Source organism: Watersipora subatra, chromosome 4 (genome assembly GCF_963576615.1).
Source record: "Watersipora subatra chromosome 4, tzWatSuba1.1, whole genome shotgun sequence".
Classification (NCBI taxonomy): Eukaryota; Metazoa; Bryozoa; class Gymnolaemata; order Cheilostomatida; family Watersiporidae; genus Watersipora; species Watersipora subatra.
The window spans coordinates 33,654,931-33,674,582 of record NC_088711.1 but is presented as its reverse complement, the minus strand read 5'-3'; the positions used below and the strand labels follow the sequence as shown (position 1 = coordinate 33,674,582).

Here is a 19,652-nt window from a genome sequence, read left to right as displayed (position 1 = left end):
TCATCAGGAGTGTTAATAAAGTACTGAGAATAAGTATATGTACAATTATTATAAAGTGCTGTAAGAGATCATCAGGTGTGTTAATAAAGTACAGAGAATAAGTATATGTACAATTATTATAAAGTACTGTAAGAGATCATTAGGAGTGTTAATAAAGTACTGAGAATAAGTATATGTACAATTATTATAAAGTGTAGTAAGAGATGATCAGGAGTGTTAATAAAGTACTGAGAATAAGTATATGTACAATTATTATAAAGTGCTGTAAGAGATCATCAAGAGTGTTAATAAAGTACTGAGAATAAGTATATGTACAATTATTATAAAGTGCTGTAAGAGTTCATCAAGAGTGTTAATAAAGTACAGATATTAAGTATATGTACAATTATTATAAAGGGCTGTAAGAGTTCATCAAGAGTGTTAATAAAGTACAGATATTAAGTATATGTACAATTATTATAAAGTGCTGTAAGAGATCATCAAGAGTGTTAATAAAGTACTGAGAATAAGTATATGTACAATTATTATAAAGTGCTGTAAGAGATCATCAGGTGTGTTAACAAAGTACAGATAATAAGTATATGTACAATTATTATAAAGTGCTGTAAGAGTTCATCAAGAGTGTTAATAAAGTACAGATATTAAGTATATGTATAATTATTATAAAGTGCTGTAAGAGATCATCAAGAGTGTTAATAAAGTACTGAGAATAAGTATATGTACAATTATTATAAAGTGCTGTAAGAGATCATCAGCAGTGTTAATAAAGTACTGAGAATAAGTATATGTACAATTATTATAAAGTGCTGTAAGAGATCATCAGGAGTGTTAATAAAGTACTGAGAATAAGTATATGTACAATTATTATAAAGTGTAGTAAGAGATCATCAAGAGTGTTAATAAAGTACAGAGAATAAGTATATGTACAATTATTATAAAGTGTATTAAGAGATCATCAGGAGTGTTAATAAAGTACTGAGAATAAGTATGTGTACAATTATTATAAAGTGCTGTAAGAGATCATCAGGAGTGTTAATAAAGTACTGAGAATAAGTATATGTACAATTATTATAAAGTGTAGTAAGAGATCATCAAGAGTGTTAATAAAGTACAGAGAATAAGTATATGTACAATTATTATAAAGTGTATTAAGAGATCATCAGGAGTGTTAATAAAGTACTGAGAATAAGTATGTGTACAATTATTATAAAGTGCTGTAAGAGATCATCAAGAGTGTTAATAAAGTACAGAGAATAAGTATATGTACAATTATTATAAAGTGCTGTAAGAGATCATTAGGAGTGTTAATAAAGTACTGAGAATAAGTATTTGTACAATTATTATAAAGTGCTGTAAGAGATCATCAGGTGTGTTAATAAAGTACAGAGAATAAGTATATGTACAATTATTATAAAGTACTGATAAAGATTGTACATGAACATTTTCTTATGTATATATTCAATGTTTCATTTATACTATATTATCTTTATTGTGTCCTATCTACTTGAATATTTTCATATATTTCAAGTTAAACATAAACTATTTTATTTTTATTGAAACAAAATGATGATGGAAATAATGAATAATACATATAAATATATCTTTTAAAGTGAATAATTTTGTAATAAAACTGATCTTTCATTCAACATATTAATTTCTCCAACAAATTTCAATCTTACATACAAAAAAATACAAAAAAAAAACCGAAAATAAATTCCTTAAAATTCTTAACCATTCAAGAGCTTCAACATTACAAAATCATCAAATCTTCAAAAAATAACTTTGTACATAAACACTTTCTCATATATATTCAATGTTTCAAATATATAACAATCTCCGGAAAATCAACCCCTCGGTGTCCCAGATATTAACCCCCTCACTCATCCGCTAGGTAATCTCTCGCTCTCCTCGATAATCCGCGAGATCCACTCCGGAAAACCATCCAGCCCTCGATGTCCCAGATATTCACCCCCACTATTCCACCGATAATCGGCGACGATTCGCCCGACTAATCCGCGACGATTCCCCCGACTAATCCCGCGATAATCCGCGTTCAATCGGATGACTCATCCCCCGCTAATCCGATGACTCATCCACAGATAATCCGCCGATTACGCCAGGAGCGGATCCGTAACCCCTCGAATTCAACCCCCTACTCTACACCACAATTTCCCCCCAAACCCCAACATCTCATTCAACTCCACACGATTCAATCTACACCCCTAGCCAATTTAATTCACAACCCCCTTTTTCTATCCCCCCGCTGGATCCGTCACTTTTGTGTGTAGATCTGCTCTCTATATACTACTCATGTGTATAACTATATGCATGCATATAGCTATACATATACTTACATATACTGTATATTTATATATAATAAATAAGTAGTCAGGCCTACTGCTGGCAGCACTCTACGTTCTGAAAAGTGTGGGGTATTATATTATAAATAAAGTTATAAATAGAAGTGTTATAAATATATATAGCTGTATATATGCTACATAATCATATATATACATGTATATATAACATGTTTACCTATATATAACAGTATATATATTATATATATAATGTAAATATAGCTCAGTACCAGTGAAGGTGCTGAGCTATAACTATTACTAAAAATTATCAGTATAAGATACTTGTTTATTGTAACAAGTCAACATAAAACAACCAAAAATCTAAAATAATAATAATAATAGTGATGAAAGGTTAAAATCAGCAATAGAAAGTTGCACCTTTAGACAAACTGCTAGTAGTCCATGCTAATAGTAGTAGCTAGTAGTCCATGCTAATAGTAGTAGCTAGTAGTCCATGCTAATAGAAGTAGCTAGTAGTCCATGCTAATAGTGTAGTAGTTGCTAGTAGTCCATGCTAATAGAAGTAGCTAGTTGTCCATGCTAATAGCTCGACTCCATGCAGGCCTGCCAGCTTTAGATGATCGAGAAGACGAGCATCTAATAATTTTTGTTTTGTTTGGATGTTTGCTGTAGCCTATAGTGTTCAAGTATTTAGTTTATGATATGTTTAATGTAGCAGAGTAGGTTCATTAGATTGATCTCAGGCTGTAAATATGTCAACCAAAAAAGAGGAAAGGTGATTTTGTGTAGTTTTTTGCTAGTTGTCTGACATGTTTCTTCTGTGTGTAGAAGCAAAAAGAGTCGTGTGGGTGACCTTTAATCGCTTTAAAGTTGCTTTTTGCTATTGTCGCAAGACATGCAGCAAGTGAGCCAGTCTCTGCATCTTGACTGCATCCATTTTTGAATTTTGATTATTGATGTTGTTAGTTTTTGGCCAGGCAAGAGTCTTCTGCCATTGAACATTAAACCTTGGCTTTTCTATACCGTATAACGGCTGATCTAAGTGTAAAGTCAAACACAAGGAGATGATTGAAGAGGATTGAAAAGCCACTTGAAAAGCATTTCGAGAAACGCTGGAGTTTTACTTCCAAACATAGAGAAAGTAGACAACTTTAAAAGTAAAACCAAACGATATAACGAATACAGTATATGTACGCTACACGTTCAAGTTATACGGTAATTGTACATGTAATTATGTACTAAAAACGGGCTAAATACCTCCGGTTCTCAATAATTCCGTTACGTGTCGTCAGCGTGACCCTCGAAAAACTGGTACACGTTTGTAATCATAAAATGGTTAAGCGAATGCATTTGTGACTTTTGTGGTCAACTTTTTTAGTCAAATTTATTTTTATTGACGGTCGTTTCTAATCTTGAGAAACGTCATGCCATTCAATATTTGGTAGGTCAATACTGATATCGTTATTTAATGATTACAACAAATAAATTTTAGCTTTTCAGATCGTTTCACAACGCATAAAATAGTGACATAAAATAATTCTAGATTCATTGCGATTTATATATTTGACTTGGGATGATCTACTTTTACAGAAGTAGTAGTCGTGGTGATCTTCGTGGATAAAATTTAGGATAAAAATTCAACACTCGTATTTTGAATTACTTTTATTTTCCAACTTACTTCAAATCAAACGCATTTAAAGCCAATAGCGCCTGTCAAGCATTTGAGATAGGTCATCCGTATACGAGATGAATCGGCATGGAGTTGTTTGCGGACTACAGATTTTTGAAATGATTTGAAATTAAATACTTTATCTCAAATTTTATGTGGTGGAAGTCAACGCTGACTAGCCACTTTCAAATGGGTTCTGCATACAAGTTGTCTTATACAGAATGAGTAATAGCTCTCATGTGTTGGATTCGTTAGATGCGCCCCTAATCATAAGTTATTATTGGATTGTCATTAGCGAATATAGTAATGTTTTAGATTAGCAAGTAGAAACCGAAAGTGCTTTATTAACCATAATTCTCTCGTTATCTTCATCATAGAATGCTGGCAATACACATTAAACAACATCGAGAACAATATTGGTGTCTATGCATAATTGATGCGAAATCAGGCTAACTCAAACTTTCAAACTAAGTAAATAATGCAAAACCATGCACAACTGTAATTGTTGCTAGCAATGTGACTGATGAGTAAGTACGACTCTTTATTACTCAAGTTCTATAAGCATGTAAAGACAACAGTTAAATTCAATTCAATGCAATCAAGCGTAATGCTGAAATGAGTTTACTACTAATAAATACTCAAACAGTTACATTTGTCAATGCAAGAATGTATACATATGCTTGGTATATACATATGTATAAACCAAGCTGCATACAGGTTAAATTCATGTGGTTCTTGGCTTTGTAGCTGGTAGAATGTAGTTCTTTGCTATGTGCTCTTTCTTCTCTTTCTCACTAGGGTGTCTTCTCTTTTTGCACTTTCTTATCCCTACTCTTGAACACTGTCTTACAGCTGCTTATATATGGAGTTGAGTGCTAGTTGGCTTTTCATAAAAGCTGGCTTGCGTATTACTAGGCATATTCCAGGATAGCTCGATGCATATGACTATTAGAAAAGCTAAGCCTCGCAAATCCATCAAAATCTGAAAGCTGCGGCTAGCTATCTTAACTGCTGCTTTATATTTGTCGCTAGAGTAAGCTAGTAGTGTTCTGTAATATGAGCTGCGGTGTTTGGTCTGGCATGGTCATCCTGCTAACATTGTAGGTCTCTTGCTTAATTCTAATATAGTGGGTTGTGTGACTGACTATTAGCACATGTAAAGCTTCCAATGTTAGATTGAAGTTTGCACCTATGATTTCCTTTAAAGAAGTTATGGATGAATATGGAAAAATTATGTTATGCATAATTAGTCCGAATCCACACACAACATCAGTGTTGAATTCCTAACTGCATGACCTAACTGCTTCACTACAGGCCACTTAGTCAAGTAGTCAACCAGCATGAGGTAGTCTTCACTCTCTCAAGCAAACATCAAATCCTACTGTCTGAAAGGGAAAGTCTGATATGTGTGAGATCAATGGCTCTGCGTTCCCCTCCCTCTCCACGCTACAACATGCCTCACTGCTCAAACACTTGTTCTTCACTCTCTTCTACAGGCCTGGCCAGTACACACTTCGTTGAGCACGCTGCAACGTTTTAGTTACACCTTGGTGTGCAGAATGCAAAGAATCTATCACTTCTTGCCTGTGAGCAATAGGAATAACAATACGTGAGCCATACATAACAATGCCATCTGCAGCTGACAAAGCTTTGTGAATAATATAGTATGGCAGAGCTCTTTGTGCACATGACTTCCTAGTCCCTGGCCACCCATGCTTCACATATCACATGACCATCGCCAGTTCCTCATCCATTCGAGTCGTTATCCTTTATTGTCCATGGCCTGGTCAGATTGCACCACCAACCTACAAACTTGCAAAAAAGGGTCAACATCCCAATGATCAGTGGTGCCGGTGCTAGAGGAGCATGACCTTGACAACGTGTCTAACAGCACCATCTCTTTACCTGATTTGTACTGTAAACGTAAGGATTAAGATAATATCTTCAGTCTCATCTGCGCCAAACAAGGAGACAACCCTCCAATTGGCTTTTTTATCAGGCCTACTAGTGGGTGATGGTCTGTCTCTAAAACAAATGAGTCTCTTCCTACCACATAACACCTAAACCTGTCACAAGCAAAAACGACTGCCAAGAGTTTTCTTTATTTGAGAATAGTTCTGCTTTGCATCTGTGAGGGAGTGAGCTGCAAACTCCACTGGTTTTCCATCCTGCAAAACCACAGCACCTAAATTATGTGCAGTTGCATCTACAGATATGACTACTGGTAGTTTAGGATTAAAAAATGCTAATCCAGGGGCTTCACAAATAGCCTGTTTTATTTTTTCAAAAGCTTGCTTTTGTGGCACCTGCTACATTAATTGCACATTCTTCTTGCAAACTTCTCTCGGTGGAATTGTCAACTCAGTTAGATTGTTGACAACTTTTGCCAAACAGGCAACAAATCCCAAGAATGACTACAATGACTGTTTGCATTGTGGTTCAACCATGTTCCTGATTGCATCTAGTTTGGCAGGGTGTGGTTTTAAGCCTTTGCCAATAATCTCATGTCCCAAGAAACTCACTTGAGTCTTACAAAACACACTTTTTTCCTTGTTTAATGTGATACCAGCTGCCCTAAGTCTCTGCAACTCTGAGCCTAGCTTCGTGTTATGCTCTTCTATTGTCTTAGTATGTATCAAAATGTCATCTATGTAGCATTTCACTCTGGGAATGTCCTGCACTATATCTACCATCAACTGGTGGAAAATCTCTGGTGCATTGCAAATTCCCATGGGGAATCTAACATAGCTAAATTTCTCATGTGGTGTGAGAAAGCAAGTCAGCCGAGATGATTTCTCATCTAACTGTACTTGATGGAAGCCCTGCTGATAATCTAGGCATGAAAAGTAATTGGACTCTTTCAGATTTGAGAATATCTCTGTTGTGGTGGGCAAAATGCACTGTACTCTTACTATCTGTGAGTTCAAGTATTGTGGATCCAGACAAAGCATTAGGCTTGTGTACAATGACATGCGGACTCAACTACTCTGTGCGTTGATTTTCTGCCACTATAATGCCTTCTGACATCATCCTCTCTAACTCTTGCTTCAACTTACCTCGCACTCTCTCAGGTGTATGTCTCGCTGGCATAGCCTGGGGTATAGCATTCTCAATTAGCTTCAGTGTAACAGGCTTTTCATGCATACTTAACCCCTCAAACACGTCACAGTATTCACTGACTAACTGTTCTGCTCTACCATGTACACTCCCTTGACTTACCTTGTGTATAGCAGGTATTAAACCAAGTCCTCTTATAGCGAGCTTGCGTAATAATGTTTTTGCCTTTAGCTCAACTACATAGAAAAGCTCTTGGAAAATCCTGGTTTTGCTCTCATGGCTGACTGAGATGTCCATATAAACCCTGCCCAAAACCGAAATTTTAGCACCACTATAGCTAACCAAACCAACCCTGGGCCTCATCAGATGCGTAAACCCCAACTTCTTTACGGCCAACTTCGATATGACCGACACCTCTGCACCAGTGTCGACGTTAGCCTGAACACCTAGACCACATGCATGTACATCAACTAGCCACTTTGACATGTTATCCCTACTATTGCTCCTAACTCTGAAAAAAACTGTATCATTGTGCTGAGGTTTATCTACCCTAACTGCATCTAGTTCGAAAAAATCAACACAATCTGTACTCACAACCATCTCACACCAACTCATCTACCACAAGCATCATCATGACTTATATCCACATTGTCAGTTTGCTCACTGCGAGACTTGCATACTCTTCCAAAGTGATTAAACTTGGAGCAGTTTTTGCAGCGTTTATCATAGGCCGAACATTGACCTTTTGAATGACTGCCTCCACAGTAGTTACAGTTACAGTTCTTGATAAAGTCAGCATCTCCTGTTTGTCTCTTTTTCTTCACCCTTTGTCAACCCCAGCTCATGGAGTTCTGAGCTAACTGGTGGCGGCCTCTGCCATAATATAGCTGGTAGCCAGGCTGATGGCTGCCCACGTATTTCATTGCTGCTATAGATAGCTCTTTCTCCATCAATCTCGGCCTTCTGGTTGCATAGTACCATCTCCTTTAATCTCATCTTACTCTTGATTGTATCAATAATAACTTCTAAATCGAGTAGTAGATCCCTTGACAAGTTTTTATCCATCATGCCAGCTAGTAATCTTGTTTTAAGCATGTGCATTTTTTGGTCTTCTCTTAGTCCACATCTTGGACACTAGTTTGTACAGGTTTCTGATAAACTCTTCATTTGTTTCTCCAGGTCTCTGGTCTCTTGAACTAAGCATTATGGAGTAGTGCAACATGTTTGATTGTGGATTAAAACAGTCTCTAAAAGCTGCCACAGTTCTCTCGTACAGTAAGCTGGGATTCGCCTTTGCTTCTTCACTGGTCAGCATCATTATGTCTCGCTGTCCTTGCACTTTCTCTGCATCCTCTCCTGTTATGTATATAAGCATATTCACCTGCTTATTTGCTGGCTTTCCATCTAAGTTGCTGACTGAGCTCTTGAGCTAACTGAGCTTCATAGCTCTTGTGCCCTGCTAAAATCCAGCTCTGGTGGATGCCTCACTGAAGCCATTATATTCAAGTCTTGCCAAAGTGTCTGCCTTGTGATTTTTCCAAGGTATCCTGCCTATGATGTCATGTAATAGCAGCAGGTGTTGTAACAGCAGGTGTTGGTTGTTTGCTGACATTCAGCTTATGTATTCAACTGATGACATGAAACTGATGACAAAGAATACGCAGGAATGTGCATCTGACCATAGCCATATCAAGCCATACACATTGGCAGTAATGCAGCATCACGATATAATGGTATTCATATCATGACATATGGTACGATAACTATGAAATGTAAACATATGCATAAAGTGTGAGAGAAGATGACTCTTAATTATATATAACATTTCCTTCCCAACCTAGCTCTTACAGTATGACTTGACATGATCTATTCCTAAAAATGAAAACGGTTAATATGACTCACATTCCTCTATCAATCTGCCTTGCTTATGAATTACACGAGATGATTTTCTCACTTGAGAATCTGATGTCCTGGGTGTTGGTGAGATGGCCGATGGGACTGAGTTGGTGATGCCTCTGGTAGGTCACCTTTTTCCAGCCTAACATCTGTAGGTGGGAGACTATATGACATGGCAAATTCTTCTATTTCATCTTCTGCAATTATCTCATGACCTTTTGACTTGTCTGACAGTAACCTTGATGAAATTTGCATCTGCTGAAATTTTTTGCTTTTCTGGAACGTTTACTATGTAAAACTTGTACCACATAAGTCCGAGCTTGAATCGTAAAACCCTGGGTGGTAGCTTATTTATAGGTTTAGATCCCAACAGTGACACTAGAGGTTTATGATCTGTGTTTACATCAGTCTTGTAGCCGCAGTAGATATTTAGAAAACCTTTTTAGCTTCCATGTAACTCCTAATGCTTCTTTTTCAATAGTAGCATGTCCTTCCTATGCTGACGTCGGTGACCTGCTAGCTGCTGCTACTAGAAGCTCGGAGTTGTCCTCTTGTATTTGCGTCATGACAACTCTCAGGCCTTTATTAGATGCATTTGTTAAAATAATAATCTTTTTCTTGAGGTCATAAGGAACCAACACAGGTGGTTTGGCGAACTCTTGCTAAAGTGCTTCTAGCACATATTCTTGTGGTTTATCCCAGATCCATGGTGCATCTTTTTTCAATAGCTCTTTAAGTGGCTCACCAAATCGAGCAATGTTCGGGCTAAACTTTGCTGTTTGGTTTACTAGTCCTAAAAAACTCTGAATGTTGCAAGTTGACGTTGACATATGGAAATTGAGTATGTTTTGAATTTGTTCCTTACTAGCATGAATGCCTTCTGAGTTTACTCGGTGGCCTAAGAATGTAACGCTAGCTTTCCCAAATTTACACTTACTGCCGACAAGTGTCATTCCAAAACTTGATCTTTTGCAGTACATCATTTAGTCATTTGTCATGCTTACATTTATTCTTCCCATAGACTAATATGCTATCCATGTAGAAAATTACACCTTCAGTGTTTTCCAGTATACGTAACATCTCTCTGTAGAAAGTTTATGGTGATAAACATAATCCAAAGGGTAGTTTTTTGTACATAGATCTTCCGAAAGGAGTGAGAAAAGTGGTTAGTTTGCAGGATGATGGAGGCATGGGGATCTGCCAAAACCCACTATTGTTATCTAGTTTTGAGAATACTTTCCCACTTATTTGTGCTAAGCTGTCATCTACCGTGGCCATTGAATACACTTCGCGTTTGACATATCTATTTCATTGAGTTACGTCTGAACATATTCTTACTTGATTGTTGCTCTTGGGGATCACCACCGTCGGCAAGCACCACTTTGTCGGCCTAGTCACCTTTTCGATCCCATCCATACTCGCCATCTTCTCAAATTCGAGCCGTTTTATCCGAAAATGGTATGGACACTGGTCTAGAAACAGTTATAGCATATGGTACCGCATTGTCAACAGGTTTGCTATCATAAAATGCATCCTTCATTTGGCCTAGGCCTTAAAAAACAGGGAAGAATTTGTCGAAGTGTAACTCACACCTTTTTACATCAGTCTCATCTACTGAACATGAAAGCAAAGACAAAGCTGCACAGGCACGTTTACTTAATAGATTGACTTTCTGGTTATTGACGACAAAAATGTCCGCTTTTACACAAAACAATTTTTATGACACAAGACAGCATTTACGAATCCTTAATATGGTATCTCTGCATTTCCAGGACCTAGTAAGCGTTTATCACTCTTCAACATTGTTACATCAGAAGGTATTTCCTTGGGCGAACATACAGTGACTGCAGAGCTACTGTCTAGTTTGGATGTAATGTCAACTGGCTTAGTATTTGGTAGCTTAGTGGTTACCTGTGCTCTCTAAGGCTTTGAAGACAACTCTTTTACCTCGATAACCTCGAGAAATAAATCGTTGAATTCTTCCTGCTCTATCTCTGCTATTGGCTTATGCGCGTTACACTTTTACATTTTTGCGCAAAATGTCCCATTAGTCACATTTCAGACAATTTTTGATGATAGCTGGGCATCTACTTCCAGGACGCCTAGGCCTACTACCGCATCTGCCACATTCGTTGCTACTGCTGCTGTTATTACTTGATTTAGCTACCATTGATGCTGAATGTTGCCTTTTGTCACTCTGATGCTTTGTTTGCCTTTGTATCAAGTCCACTTCGCTGCTACGGTTTTCTTTTACTATTGCTTGAGCTTGCTTTGCAGCCTCATACTGTCTCTACATACTAGTGAGCGTAGCGACGTATAGAGTCAGATCGGGCATAGCCTGAAGTTTTCCGACAACTCATCATCTTGTACTCCTACTAAGCAGTCCCTGATCAGTTTTTGCTTTGTACTCACAATATTTTACTTGTCAGTGCAGTTTATTGATAAACACGTCTACAGAGTCGCTCCCTTAACTGAGACGATTGAACTTTGCCTTCTCAGCAATCAAGCTTCTCCTCAAATATGTATCGAAAGCTTCTAGCACATTGTCATGAGTGTATGCTGTAACGTTCCTCCTCAGCACTACATCTTTTATAGCTGCGCGATATCGGTTTTCTGCATTTAGATACGATATGCAATAAATATCTATGATATCGATATTCGATACTATAATTGCAGTCCTAATGATTAAAGAATGATGTTAGGTTTTGCAGTGACATAAATGAAGACTGTATTGTAATGAAACCAAATGTTAGAAAACAGATTTTTTGAAATGAAAATAAATTACTCCAAGCTAAAAAACCAAAACAAACTACAGCTAAACACAAACTAATACAACAAACTGGAAATCCAACTACAACTTTTTACCATTATGATAAATTTTTTCGCGAGGAACAGTCGTATTACAGTATAAAGCCCCAGTTTTATTGCTCTTTTCAACCTCAATGAAAAACTTTCACGCGTCCGATGACTTTTTTGCTGCCACGATTAATGTGTAGTGGCAATAGCACTTCTGACTGTGCATCTAATTAGTTTTGACACCACAAGCAATAAGTTGTGCATAAACCGGTCAATATTTATTATCTAATAATTAGAACCACCATTTATAATTGTTATAAATGGTGGTTTATTAACAATATAAACAAATTGGCCAAAAAAATTATGCCTTATATCGATGCAAGCGTAGCATTACATGGTCATGTCGATAGGGCATTAACATCAACACAAATCGACATGTCAATATATCATGCAGCTATAATATCTTCAGCTTGATCTCCCAGGACATAAAACAAAGAGCTTATCTGGTTGGTCTCCGGCTGGTTTTTGAGGCCACTCGCTTCCCTATAACGCTTTTAACGAGCTGATCATCATGCCCAACTGCCCGGATCACCAAAGCCAAACTTCTCTGGCATATTCAGTGAAGGAGGTCGATATCTGATAACCAGTGCAGGTACATCCTGAGCTTCTTTTCCCATCGTAGATATATTCCTTTATTATTGTCATATGAAAGTCCGTAAGTATCCACATCGAGGAAAAAGATAATTATTTATTTTATAGTAGCACCATCCTATTTAAATATGAGTAACAACCAGTCATGTTACCATGTTGTATTTGGGTGTTTATTCTATATATTTTTATTGGTAAATATCGAACATTCTATAATAACACAAGGTATGAGTACTTAATACAAGTGCTTGCACTGTCAAACTGACCGGAAACTCTCAGTACACATGCGTCAACAACAAGTATGAAAGATAAAGTAACTGCTAAGCATATATGGTACGATAACTATGAAGTGTAAGCGTATGTATGAAGTGTGAAAAAAGATGACTTTCAATTATATACAACACAAGTAATCAAATTCTAAACAATTATATTAATGACAAAGGTTAAAATAGCCAATAAAGTTACACCCTTACTTGAACGGTCATCCATGTTCTTTGCTCAGTCCCCTATGGCCGCGAGTCGTGACATTCAAACGAAGGTCGTGACAGTCCTTACATATAGAGGCTCAGCAGTTGAGATAGTGAAATAGAAGAGACTAAGTTGATGATGGAGAAGAAGGCTCCTTAGGCAGGAAAAAAATAGAAGCTCCACAGGCAGAGGAGAGAGCCTCAGCAGGCAGAGATGAAGAGCGCTTTAACAGGCCCTTGGGGAAAAACACTGAGTCATTGAAACTGTTCTTTTTTATAGGTGTCTCTGTTTGCCTGTGAGAAAGTGTTTAGTCCCTCAGTTTTTGTTCTTAATGTTGCAAAGGGTTAGCCATCAAGTAAACTTGCCATGGGAGTGTGGTGATTGGAAATGATGACTAACTCCAATCGTTTTGGTCGTGTCTGGTAAAGGTCTAACTTCCGTTAATGGTTTTTTAGCACATCATTTGATGTTTGTTTTGTCATGGGTTACTACCACAGGAGGTTTCTAATCCGCTTGTAGATGAGTATATGATGACTGTCTTTATTGCTGGTTCTCTGATATTTTATATGTCATGTTCATTGTAATATTGTGAATATCTCCGGTGGTTTAAATATTTCGCCATTATGCTATCTGCTTTTGCTAGTATTTCCATACAACAAAGACAATAGTATCAATATTTTCCTGTTTGAATCTCAGATAAAAGAGTTATGAGAAACTTTTGGGATGATGGTAGCCACAAATATTCTTTTGGCTGCTGCCCGTTTTAGGCCAGGATAAAAAGGAATTATTAAGTTTCATTTACTTGATAGCATAAATTTTGCAGATTCTTGTTGTTGTTTGAAGAACAGACCAAAGTCAATTAAAAATCATAGTTACTGTTGTTAGAGTTACTGCACAGAATTTATAGCTTCAATGCCTAGATGTTGTTCAGCTCGTTTGAACCATATGGCGTTCTTTTTGGCGTAATATGCCATCATTCACTATTTAGAGACAGCATTGCAGTTACTCGCCATGGCTGGAACTAGTTCTGCATGGTCTAGGTGTCTGCTTAGGATTGTAGTCATCTGCATATATTGTAATTGTAGTCCTGTCATATCCTCAAGCATGTTTTGGGTGTAAATAGCAAATAGTAGTGGTGATAAGATGCTGGTATGTAAAAGGCCCACATAACAGAGTTTTGGGTCTGATTTTTATTACGATTTTTATGGTCCTGATAAAATTTGAAATTAGGCTGACAAAGCTGCGATAGAGTCTAAGTTCTGTTAGTATGCATAACATATAATATGCCATCATACCACACGCTTTCAAATGCCTCTTGTAGGTCTATGAATAGCAGTTTAGTATTTTGTTGTGTTACTATGCTGCAAGTATGTAATCATATGTGCCAGGTGTGTCATCGTAAACTTACCATTTCGAAAGCCTTGTTTGTAAGACGGGATCCGGTTTTTCTGCTTCGATGTAAGTCTCAGCCAGTTTTCCACAATTTTTTTCCAGGATTATACCCACACACGAATGACAGTGTTATTGGCCTGTAGTTGGATGTATTGGAATAATCTTTTCTGCCTGGATGTATCAATAGAATTATTGAGTTTTTGTGAAAGGGTCATGGGCTGGTTGTGAGTATAGCGTTAAAGAGGGTTGAAACGGTAACGTAGAACTGAGATTGACTTGTTTTAAACATCATAGGGTGTATGCATTCACCATCTGCTCCTTGCCATTGACCTGCAATCTTTTGATGGCTGTTAGTAGTTCTTTTGCTGTGATTAGACCTGGGTATTTTATGAAACCCAGGTATTTTATGAAACCCAGGTATTTTATGAAACCCAGGTATTTTATGAAATGTTTTGTGGTTTATTGTTCTCGGTCACTATATGATACCATGCATCAAGAAAGCATATATTTTTAACTGCTCCTGGAATATATCTCTGTAGAAGACATCAGCATTTTTCTTGTTGCTGGTTAGCATCTGGTCTTCAGAGGAGATGTCTCTTATGTGACTCGATTGACTTGTGTAAAAAGTCTTTGAAGTTCTAAGTTCTTCCAGAATGGTTGATTATTTGATATGTTGAATTCTTTGGCTTTGTTTTTACGGAAAGTCAATCTTGGTTTTCTCAAGTGTTTTTTGAAATTTTCCCTTTGCTCCGTGTAGTTTATCACGGTTTACATAATTAGACCTAATTAATTTAAATGCTTTTCTAGCATTAATATTCCATGAAAAGTGTTGAGAGTTCTTTTAACCAAAACGTTATGCGTTGTGTGCATAACTGAGGTTTAGGCATCCATCTGCTTCTGCATCTTAGTAAGTTGACTGAATGTGTTGCCACAATACTTTGAGACTGGTATGGGTAACCAACTGAGGCAAGAGGTGATCGATAGAAACTCAAAGTGTTGCGAAAACATATTCCAGTTTGCCTTGAACAAGCTATAAATTCTTTTAGCATGTATGCTGCTGTCACTAAAAGCTAAATTATGTGGGCATGATCTTGGGCAGTTTCTCTAGTAAATAGTTCTGTAATATCATCTACATACCTTTCGTTTTTCGTGACGTCATTCTCTAAGTGTATGACTGTAAATCAGTGCTGCCCAACGTCCGGCCCGCGGGCCGGATCCGGCCCATGAAGCCTTAGAATCCGGCCCGTGCGTCAGTCTTTAACTTATTCCTGTTATTAACGCAGAAGCTTACAACTGTTATTTTTCTTCGAAGATGATTGGCTACTAATCAATAGTTTTCAGTTTGAAGAATTCAGTAGCGTTAGGTCAAAAATTAGTGTCTTTGCTGACATTGAAAAATTGATAAAAAGTGAAGTATCACAGCGTGTACGATTGATTGATTCGATCGTCGAATCAAAAGCCTCAGGGCGCTCACCTCAGCTGGTTGAAGAAGGACTGCTGGGAAATTACCATAGATATTTCAATAGAAAACGCTGAACTTTTTACCGCTTATTGAAATATCTATGGTATTTTCCACCGAGGCGCGCACGCCTTATTGACTTTCCGCATCAATAAAACTGGCTTTTGAGGTGATTCAATTTCAAATATACTCCAGCACAACCTTTGATAAGGAAGCCTTCTTATACCGATGAGCAAATTACAGTAGTTTCTTTTTCACAATAAATTTCAAATTTTGTTCATCCATGGCGTCGGCTAGAAAAATCAGAAAAGTAGACAAGGAGAATCGCAGGTTTAACGAAGCATGGACAAATTTGTATTTCTTTGTGGAATCAAATGCAAAATGTCTTTGTCTGATCTGTGGTGAAACAGTCGCAGTTCTAAAAGCTGAAAATGTGAAACGGCATTACACATTAAAGCACGCTTCGACCCATAATCGTTATGAAGGAGATCAACGCAAGGAGAAAGCACTTTTACTTCAAAAGAATTTAGTCTCACAACAGAACATTTTTCGGAAAGTAGATGATGAATCGAAAAAGTACGCCAAAGTGAGTTTCGTCATTGCTGAAAAGATTGCACGCAACATGAAACCTTTTTCGGAAGGAGATTTTGTCAAAGAATGTATCACCTCGGCGATTGAAATTCTGTGCCCAGAGAAAGAGAAAGCTATAAAATGTGTTAGCTTGTCGCGTAATACAATAACCCGAAGGATTGAAGAACTGGCCAAAAATACGAAAATGCAGTTGAACGAACTTTGTAAAAACTTCGAAACTTACAGCATTGCCATCGACGAATCTACTGACATTACTGATACACCACAACTGGCGATTTTCGTGAGAGGTGTTGATTCAACTTTTAATATCACTGAAGAATTACTTGCTCTATGCCCCATGAAAGGAAATTGCACGGGTGCTGCTGTTTTCAAAGAAATCGACACTGCACTCGAAAAGGCGGGACTGACTTATGATCGTCTGGTGGGAATTGCTACCGATGGTGCACCGGCCATGATCGGCAAGGAGCAAGGCTTGCGTGGTTTCATCCAAAGAAAACTGGAATCCCTGAATGTGAGTAAAGACCAAATATTGTGGTACCATTGCATTATACATCAGGAATCACTTTGCTCCAAAATCTTTAAGTTTGATCACGTCATGGATAATGTCGTGAAAGCTGTCAACTTCATTAGGAGTCGTGCATTGAATCATCGACAGTTTCGAAATTTTCTCGATGAGATAAACGCCGAATTTTCTGGCATTCCTTACTTTACCGAGATCAGGTGGCTCAGCCGTGGACGTACTTTGAAACGCTTTTACGATATTCGAGAACATGTGGCAGCATTTCTTGAAGCAAAAGGAAATTTATGCATCAATTTTGATGACGACAAATGGATGAATGATTTTTCTTTTCTGGTGGACATTACAGACAAACTGAATGAGTTGAATGTGCGGTTACAAGGAAAAGAAAAACTCATCCATAATTTGTTTGGGGAGGTGACAGCTTTCCAAAAGAAACTGGATTTGTGGATTGCTCAAATTGCTGACAGCAATTATGCCCACTTTCCTTGCCTTCAGAAACAGTCGCACATTTCAACCATGAACCGGGAATTCTTTGTGAGTGAGTTAAAACGGATGCAGGAAGAATTTGCCAGGAGATTTAAGGATTTCCGTGCTTGTGAAGACCAGCTGAAATTTTTTTCAATGCCTTTTGACGTGGATCCTGCTGATGCCCCCGTTGAGCTTCAAATGGAATTGAATGAATTACAAAGTGATTTTGATGTCAAGAGTCAATTTTTAAATAGGAATCTGATGGACTTCTACAAATACGGTCTGCCTCACACTCAATTTCCAAATCTTACATGCTACGCAAAACGCTTTCTCGTTTTGTTCGGTTCGACATGGATGTGTGAATATCTCTTCAGTCGCATGCAATTAATAAAATCGAACAAAAGAAATTCTTTGAGTGACGCTCACCTCGAAGATGAACTCCGACTGGCCTTAACAAATATTCCGGCAGACATCGAAAAGCTTCTTGATGACTCGAAACAATTTCAAGTTTCTCACTGATATTTTCGTTCATTACCGGTTTACATCTAAAATGAAATTGTTTTATTATTGAAATACAAAGCCATTTGAACAATGTTTTTTTTAATCTTGATAAATTGTTGAATTTATTTTATAGAATTTAAGGCACTAAATCAAAATTTCTAATGATCATTTCGTATTCATGTAATATCTGGAGACTATAATCTTTTGATAGCAATAAAAGTAATAGAAATACATGTAGTATCATATGTAGGACCCCCTATGTTTAAATTGAGTTATGAATTATAATTGTATAAAGGGTAATTTCTATAAATAAAAAATACAATCAATATTTACAGTTCTGAATACTTTTCCAAACCATTTCAAATAGTTCTATTAAAGAATGTAAGACTAGAAATGTGAGTCCGGCCCACTGGCGTCATTTTTTTTTAAATCCGGCCCATGTTCGGAAAAGGTTGGGCAGCACTGCTGTAAATCATCGTGGTTCGTGAATTGTTGTGGTCCGTTAAAAACACAAAGCTTCTGCAATTAATTTTGTGAACGATGCCGTTGTTCACAATTTTGTTCAGCTGTGTTGAACACTTTCAGAGAAGCTCGATATAAACTCGACATAACACCAAAAATACTATTCAATAACCTAAAGTGAATGAGAATGATGCTAGTTTGTCTACAAATATGGTGGCGTTTCCGCGAACGAGCGCATGTGCAGACGAAATAATGACGTCACAAAAAACGAAGGATTGGTTTCGACACATTTGACCAGTTTTGGGATTTGTGAGTACAATATTGACCATGCTTCCACTTGACTCGCAGAAAAACAAACTGTTTTTCTAGATTAAGTACAGTCAAGTGATTGTTGTTACAGAATTCTAGTAGTTCTATTCTAATCTTCATTGTGCTCACATCATTCCAGGATGGATGTCTGGCATTTAGGTCACCAAGAACTGCAAAATAATCACATCACAGGCTTTTTGTGCTACTCGATACATGCTGTATCAGTTGTTGACGCTTGAGGAATGAGTCTACATCATTAGGTGGAACATACGCAGAGCCTAATAGAAGGCATTTTTTTCTAATGGTGTGATAAACATGTCAAAATGGTGCTCGTCTAGTTGTGATATTCTTGTGGCAATGATGTTTTTTGGGCCAATATCACTGCTCCCCCTATTCTGTTTGGGCTTGGGTAGTTTGTTTTTAGAAACATCTGGTAGTTGGGAAAGCTATCTCGTGATAGCATAGATGTTTCGATTTTTAAAAGGACACCTATTTTTGTTTGAATTTGGTCAATATATTTTTTCAGTGCGATTCTTGTTGTTTGCGATGCAGCATTTATATTAAAGTTGCATTATTCTCAGGTTTTGGTTGGTAGACTTCATGGTTAATTACATGTAGTTTGAGTTTAATGCAGCTATTGTTTATACAGCTTTTGATATTTTGGGCATCCTTTGTAATTATGACTATGTTAACCAATGTAGTTTACACACATTTGTTCTTTTTCACAGTTGTTATGACAATCATTATAAGACTCAGTACACCTGATGCAGGTTTTTACTGTTGCAGTTAATTGATTTGTGTCTAAAATTGAAGCATATTTCAATTATCACTTCATAACATCGTTCCACTTCGAGCATCACCTGAGCAGTGAATTTCTCAAGTCTAGTCCACTTTTAAACTGCATTCTTATTGGCAGTAGGCAAGGATTAGGATTACTCTTTTTTATGTATCTTTTGACTTCAACCTCTAGGTAACCTTGATTAATAACATTTTGTACCATCTCTTCATTCAGTATATTTCCGGTACTGCTTTTAGCACTCCAATTGTTCTTGTTTTGTGTTTTTTTGTTTTTTTTTATGTTAGAGCCATCATAGTTTA

General features: G+C 37.2%; 1 protein-coding gene across 1 annotated transcript; it reads left to right on the top strand.

Moving 5' to 3' along the window:
- The first annotated feature begins 15,986 nt into the window (after positions 1 to 15,986).
- On the top strand, positions 15,987 to 17,801 carry LOC137394167 (general transcription factor II-I repeat domain-containing protein 2-like). Its single transcript, XM_068080887.1, has one exon. The coding sequence runs from the start codon at positions 15,987 to 15,989 to the stop codon at positions 17,799 to 17,801; it is 1,815 nt and encodes a 604-aa protein (XP_067936988.1).
- The last annotated feature ends 1,851 nt before the right edge of the window (positions 17,802 to 19,652 follow it).